This window comes from Cibotium barometz, chromosome 55 (assembly GCF_041138505.1).
Source record: "Cibotium barometz isolate CiBa-2024 chromosome 55, ASM4113850v1, whole genome shotgun sequence".
Lineage (NCBI taxonomy): Eukaryota > Viridiplantae > Streptophyta > Polypodiopsida > Cyatheales > Cibotiaceae > Cibotium > Cibotium barometz.
In genome coordinates, this window is record NC_141100.1 from 35,860,440 (window position 1) to 35,868,313 (window position 7,874).

The 7,874-nt window shown below is 40.0% G+C and overlaps 1 protein-coding gene across 1 annotated transcript; it reads right to left on the reverse strand.

Annotated features, from left to right (window-relative positions):
- Positions 1–2,436: 2,436 nt before the first annotated feature.
- On the reverse strand, positions 2,437–7,050 carry LOC147607685 (uncharacterized). Its single transcript, XM_086790721.1, has one exon. The coding sequence runs from the start codon at positions 7,012–7,014 to the stop codon at positions 4,225–4,227; it is 2,790 nt and encodes a 929-aa protein (XP_086646847.1). The 5' UTR covers positions 7,015–7,050; the 3' UTR covers positions 2,437–4,224.
- Between the last annotated feature and the right edge of the window lie 824 nt (positions 7,051–7,874).

A 7,874-nucleotide genomic window follows, 5' to 3' on the forward strand; every position in this document is an offset into this window, starting at 1 on the left:
AGCATGGTATAACAATGTGACCTACATGTGCATGTATTAGTTCCAAATAGTTCACTCAACATGAGAAACAATGTTGAAGGGTCATTTTGGATCAAGGGATGAATCTTTAACACAACGTTGCATACATAGGGAGTACATTCAAATTTTTCACTCTATGTGCACTGGTGTCCATGCACCCATTTGGGTGGGGTGCACACATGCATGTCTGTGAAGAAGGAGAAACTTGTTGAAGATGAGTATCATTCATGGCCCATCAAAGGGAAAGTGACTACCTCATATCTTCAGCTATGTGTAGGCTTATTGACATCAGAACTTGAAGGTGCCTTGCTTGTTTTGAGAAATTTGATGCACGTTCATTTAGTTTCATTGTGTGTGAAGGGGAAGGGCAATGTGAAGTCTCTTTAAGAAAAAAGACATCGGGGTATGTGTGTGTGTGTGTGTGTGTGTGTGTGTGTTTATCTTTTCTCCACGTTATATGTTGGATAATAGGGATGGCCAATAATTTTCACATTAATAGGGAACACTCAACTTTAAAATTGCCCCAAAAGTAAACTTCAACAGCATTGTTATGTGTGATAATGTAACCATGGAAGACTTTTTGATAGACCACACATGCCCCTCGTGATCTTGAACGAAGGTAAAGTCTTACTCGGAATGGAGTGGATGTTGCTTCGCTATTAAGCCATCTTTTAGGGAGTCTATCAATTTGAACACCTTAGAGAAAGAGACTCTGCCTTTAGCACTTGACCACCAAGGAGAGGGAGGCAGCTAATCAAGAAAAACCAAAGGCAAGATGTCCTTCTAGAAAGGAAACCCCCAAACAAAAATATTAAATCCAAGGTTAACCAAGAGTCCCTCATGGTGGCACTTGGGAAGGGTGTCTCAGTATACAATCAAGCCAATGGCAAATCCAAATGATCGATTTAGACTAGCACTAGGACGAAATAACTCGCTCAAAATTTGTTTGAAAATAGTGTAAAATGGTTAAAAAGTGAGGTTGTTTTTCCATTTCTCTGATTGAAGTTTTTCTAAAGAAGGAACTAAGCATGTTTTGAAAAAAAAAAAAGGTCTCGTGAATATCCACATACGGTGATTAAAGTCTTCGAGTCGTTCTCTAGCAATTCTCTTTTGCATGTGGAGTCCTCGCGGTAATACCCTTATCTAGGAATACCTTATTATTATTTTCTTCTTCATATTTCTCCACTTGGAGCTTGAGTTGGTGGCGTCTGCCCTCCCCTTCTAAGCTCTGTATGAATCCCAAGATGAATGGTACCAGCCCTCAATCCACCAAGGCTCTTAGATAATTTTCCCATACTCCGATTCAAGGTTAAATAGATACCGAGATGGGGGAGGGCCCTTACAAATTTCTTCAGCTACTTCACCTAGGCCAATCACATAAAACTTACAAGGTACAATGACATTTTAAATTTTCAAATTAGTGTACAAGACTCTGGGGGGTGCACCTCCAAGAATGTAACTGTCTCACATGAGTTCCCCAGGAGGGATATTTTATTTGATAAAATTTGAATAAGTTTACAGGATTACATTTACAGAAGGGGTTTTTTTATTGCACTTTGATAAAGACCCATAAGTTTATTACGAAGAAGAGGGGTCATTTTATTACCTCATAAAATGTAAGTAAAGGGGTTTTTTAATACCCTTTGAACATAGGTGATATGGAGGGTTTCTTACAAATGCACCCCCCAAGACAAGGCTTGAAAATAAGAATAACGATTGGAGAAATTTTTGAAAGGAAGGGAGTTGGAATTAGATTTGGTTTACCCATAGCAATCGATTGTTCAAATGAGAGAATACTCCAATTTTCTCTTGAATCAAGGGTAGCTTGCATGTACACTCAATTCTGCATAGTCCTATTCTTCCCTTGTAAGCACATATTTTCCAAGGTGGGACCACTTTGAATCTACACTTCCTCTTTAGTCTTCTTGGTTTATGTTTGTTGTTCACATGGGCTCCATCTTTTTCATTCCATTCGTTCTCTCTCGCTCTATTCTTAGCATATTGCTCTCTATAGCAATAGGTTGAAGAGGTTTATCTTTTAGAGGGGGGAATCTGAGAGTTAATTTGCTTTTTATACATTTTTATGCCTCTATTGGAAGAATTAAAGTTTGAATATTTAGGTGGGGTGGTTCTAGATTGACAATATGTTCGGATTCTCCTTGCCTTCTCTTGGCTTCTGATTGATTTTGCACCTCAAGCTGCTTGTTGCTAGCTGCTTTGTGAAAAATCACTTTCTTGTTTTCTAGTGCTTGTGATTTCACATGTAGACAAGGTTTAACTTTTTTATGATCAATTACCATTGACATAACAAGTCACCTATGGTTTCCAACTTAGAATAGGTGTCTTGATTGCTAGAAAATTTTGTTCATTTGTACATGGAATTAAGGCCTCTGCATCATTCACCTTCTATGATTCGACCAAAATTTGTCTTTGATGGTGGGACATCCTTTTCAGGTAGGATTTTGGGAATATTTTTTAGGGGTGACATTGGTTTTGGTTGTGCATGTGAGGTGGACTTAGGTGTGAGTTGAACTTGGGGGGGCCTTTCTATGGATGGAATTTTCGCCCATGGGTTAGTGTGTTAGGAGTAGCTCACTTGAGAGTTGTAGATTCACAAGTAACAATATTTACAAGGAGATATTAGATGCTTCCAAGTGATAATTTTAGGTAATTCATTATTTGTGTCTACCTTTTTATATATCTTTGTATCTTCTTCTATTCTATTAAGCATGCTACCTTCCCTTGCAACACGTGGTATGAGAAGGTTACGTAGGGACCTCTATATGGTACTTTGTCTTTCTTTTGTGTAGGTATTTTTAAAAAGAAAAGTTTTGATTTAGGGATAATGATGTATGACATCATATTCACTCTGGACATAATGCAGTCGAGGGGGTTAAAGGTTAATATTTTTATCTCTTTTTCTTTTTCTTTTTATTTATAGTTTTTTAAATACTTGATATTATATAGCTTATTTTCTTTGCAGAGCCACCTCGTTTGTGTGCACTCCGTTCTTCTTGACATGTTACAATCATTATGCTAGGAAACCATAGGGATAGGTTTATAAATTGTAACAAATAAGTACATGTGTTATCATATAAGCATTTGTATGTTTCTTTATGTAACTTCTTTATCATATAAACATTTGTATGTTTCTTTATGTAGCTTCTTAATTTCTACTTTATTATTGGATTTTACATACAGTGGACTTTTTATGGGTTACATTTATGGCTTCGATAGATATGGAATTAGTATTCCCAATGAGAAGCAGGGGGGATATATTTACATAAGAAAGAGTGTGTTTTTTGACATTGTCCATGACATAGACACATGCCCCCTATATTGGGGGTTGCTCTATACCAAAGGGTTGGGTCTTATTTATTGCATATAAGAGCTACTCATTTTGATATACAAGCTCTTTGTAGCACTTGCTAGCATAGTTTTGTCCAAGTCTTCATTTGTGTCTTGGAAGGATAACTTTACAATTATTATTATTATTTTTAAATAACATTTTATTAATAGTTGTGTGTTTTGTGTGTAGGTCCATGAAACAACAAGAAATCCACTTTGCATGCTCAATGTAGTGGACATGCATCAACATCCTACCATGTTACTTATCATGCATCGCCCAGGCTTATTGATGGCTGTAGGAAGCACAAGCTTCATTTTTCTAATGAGACTACTGGATCACGATGGATTGATTCTCACTTCTTTCACTATTTTGTTTTTTTTTAGATATTGGTTTTTTTCGTTGCCACAAAGTAAGGACAATCTTTACTTTAGATATCGTTTCTTATTCAATGATATTCTTATTATATGTGCAAGTGTTTGTTCTATGGGTGGGTGTGTGTGTTCTATGTGCATGTGTTATATATGCATGTGCATGTAGCATAGATGTAAACAAAGGGAGAGATCAATGAGTTTTGTTTGACAAGAAGTCTCTTTAGAAGCTACTACAAATAATAATGCAGCATCAGTGCAGGTCTGACAAGTAGTATTTTTTTTAAAAAAAAAGACTAGAACATTATCTACCAATGATGTACAAGAGAGAAAATTTTTGAAGACTAGTAGAGCCTATATGTGCTCTCCAAGAATAATAATACAACTGCATCACCATAGAGTATATATAACGATCAAAATCTATGATTTGCATGAGGGTGATAACACCATTTTTTTAGTACTACACTAGTAGATATATGGGTTAAGCCTCTATACAAAACCTACTAGCATAAGAGCCCAAATAGTCCCTCCAAATCCTAGGACGAACCCTAAACACATTCCAGGAATGGAGGCCCATTCATCAATCCACCTTAGAAGGAATGATCCTCCTTTGTCGACACCTTCGTCACTCAATGGAGGGGTAGCATCCATTCTATGGTTGGAGCAGACTTGAAGAGTTGGGTATCCGCAGAGCATTGGGTCACCAACATAGCTTTCCTCCTCTTCAAACTGAGGTCCTCCTGGTATTTGCCCAATCAGTTCTTTATTGAAGGAAACATTGAAAACCTCAATCTTTGTGAGTTCTATGAATTCTATGGGGATTGATCCGTGTAACCTATTGAAGGACAAGTCAAGGGTTTCTAACATAGAGAGCTTGGCAAGCCTAGAAGGAATGAGACCTGATAGGTTGTTTCTTGAGAGATTAAGGTCTCGTAACATGGACAACTCCCCCAGGGATTCAGGAATGGAACCAAGTAGCATATTGCAAGAGAGGTCCAAATATGCTATAGTGTCGGAACCAACATCCATGTAAGATAGATCCAAGGTTTTCACAATCAATGAAAAATTGAACCAACCGTAGTGCGCGTAGGGCACTACATCATCAGATCGAAGAGCGGGAAGTAGCTTAAGAGTGTCTGGGATGGCTCCTGTGAGATTGTTGTTGGAGAGTTGAATGACCATCAAATAAGGAGCTGAGATACCAAAGGAGACTGGGATAGAGCCAGCTAATTGATTGTAGCCAAGAAGGAGGACATTCAAATTCCTCAACACAGAATAATCACCAAAGGTATGCTGCAGGTCACCTTCCAACCTATTGTGGCTTAGATCTAAAATTTCTAGTTGGGTGAATTGGGTCTTAGAAAAGGAAGCTTTGGTTAGCCTATTATTTCCGAGAATCAAACCTGTTAGAAATGAAATGTTTCCGATCTCTTGAGGAATCTCCCCATCTAGATGGTTGTTGCTGAGGCAAACTATCACTGGGTAGTCAAGATCTATATTGGTCGATATGTTTCCTATGGAAGGAGGGATAGGACCTGCGAAATGATTGTATGATAAATCCAAATAAGAAACACTTGCTAAGCTTCCTATCTGCGATGGTATGTTGCCTACAAAGTGATTGTATGATAAATCCAAATAAGAAAGCCCATTAATTGATGAGAACATTTTGAAGAGTTTGTTGCTCAGCTGTCCGTGGAGCTGACAGAAGCTCAAACTAAGAGTTTGCAGGGATGGTGGAAGAGTACTAATCAGACTAAAGTTGAAAGCAAAAGGATTGTAAGAGAGATAGAGATCTATCAAATTGGTGAAGTTGTTGTGTGCGAGGCAATGCAATGCGTCGCCACCAGTAATATGATTGTCCGAAAGGTCTAAAGACATGATTGTTTTGTTGAGAAGAGACAGTCTAGTTGCACAGTGGAAATTTTCACCGCCCAGACGCATGGACCCAAGTGTGAGGCTTTGCAGCGGTAATCTAAAAAGCCCGGCTGGGATTTGTGGGCGGGAAAGGTGAACAGGAGTGAAGGGTGAGTTAGGATCACGCACAAGGGAGAGGGAGGTGAGTTGAGTTAGGTTTTGCCACTCTTGCGGTATGGAGCCATAGAAATAGTTGTAGGAAAGGTCCAAAACTTGTAAGTTGGAGAAGAGGCGCCCAATCCAGGCTGGGAATGGGCCGGTCAATTGGTTGTCGGACAAATCCAAGGAGGTGAGGTTAACTGAAGGCCTCTCACACTGCGGCGGAGGAAGTACCCCTGACAAAGCACCGGAAGATATGGATAATTTTTGGAGAGCTTTGAGCCCACAGAACAATTCTGAAACGTTAGCTCCTCTGGCAGACACTGGGGTATCATCGAGAGACAGAGTGCGTAGGTGATGGAGTTGTGATAGAAAGGGAACCGGGATATCTCCCGACAATTCAGAGTTACCGGAGAGATCCAAGCTTTGTAGGCTTTGGAGGTGGGAGATGGAAAAATTGCCGAAGCTGGTAAATTGGTTTAAGGAAAGGTTGAGGACTTGTAGGTTTGGGGTGTTGGCGAAGGAGGGGATGGGACAGGAGAAATTGTTATAAGTTAGATCCAGAAATTGTAAGTTTGTGGTGTTGGGGAAGGCGATGCAGCCAGAGAACAGGTTAAAAGAGAGATTGAGGTGCTGTAAGTTAGGGGCGTTGAAGACCGGGATGGAGCCAGAGCCGTTGTTTCCAGAGAAATCAAAGTGAACGAGGTTGGGGAGGGCGCAGATGGGCATGATACTGGATCCCAGTCCACTAGGATTATTGCTTAGCCAATTCCCTTGAAGGCTTAAGACCTTGAGGCTGCGCAGGCGAGAAAAGGATGGCGGGATGGCGCCGCTCAGAAGGTTGTACCCCAGGTGGAGCTCCTCGAGGTTGGTGAGATTGTCGCCGAGGCAGCTGGGGATGGGCCCAGAGAGGTTGTTGGAGGAGAGGTCTAGGGTGGAGAGGGCGGAGAGGCCGCAGAGGGCGTGGGGAATGCCGCCCTGCAGATTGCTATTCGCCAGCAAAAGCCCCGAGACACGTGAACTGTAGTTTGAGGCGGGATTTGGCGGCGTAATTCTATTGCAGCTGACGCCCACCCACGAGCAGCACTCATGGCCCCTCCAATCCAAGAAAGCTGAAGTGGACGCGTTCGACCTATGGGCGGCGAAGTGGGAGGCGAATTCTTGCAGGGCGGCCACATCAGGCGGGAAGCAGGAGGCGGACAAGCCGCACTGAATGACGAGGCAAGCGACACTAAGTACCAAGAGAGCTTCCAAAAGGAAAAACATTGTTAGGAAGAACACTAAGAGCCAGGAAGTGGTTCACAGTTTTTATGGCATTTCCTTCATAGGCCCAACACATTTTATAGCGAAAAGTAACGAATTATTGTAGAACAACATCAACCACCATAGCGAAAAGTAACGAATTATTGTAGAACAACATCAAAATCATGGTGGTTGCCGCCGATTGATACCTTTTGATGGCCTCCTCCCTTGTCGATCAACTTTGATTGGGAAAGATACAGTATTTTATGGTCGAAACAAGCGAAGCCCAATCATAGTTTACAAATAAAATCATTTTAATACACATAATCAGATCAATAGGCTAACATATTGCGAGTCAAAAATTAAAAGTAAGAAAAAAATAAGATATATACATCTATTATCTTATGTTCTATAATTTTGCTTCAACCCTATTAGAAAAAAAGATAAGACCATAGCATGAAAATTGCAAATGAGTTATCATTAAACCACGTTCTTTAAAGTATTTTTCAAGGCTCAAATTGGGAAAAAAAAAACTCAATATTTTGAAAATTTCAGCTAGGAAAGCAATTGATGTGCATATTTACCGATTGATGTGTACTTAGGAAATCGATTGATGTGTAGGAAAAAACCCAATTACTTGATTTTGTACGAGAAAGTCTAAGTGTTACAAGGAAATCTCTTTAAAAGTCTATCATCATACAAATTGGTACAAGAAAGTCTCGCGGTGTGTTCTGAGTCTAGCGTGCATTTTCATTCATATAAAAAGAAGTATGGTCTTGGTCCCGACGTGCATTTTGGGTTATGTGATTAAAGGTCGAAAGCAAGGTATGTTCTTAGTCTAGCGTGCATTTTGGTTCATTTAAAAAGAAGTATGGTCTTGGTCC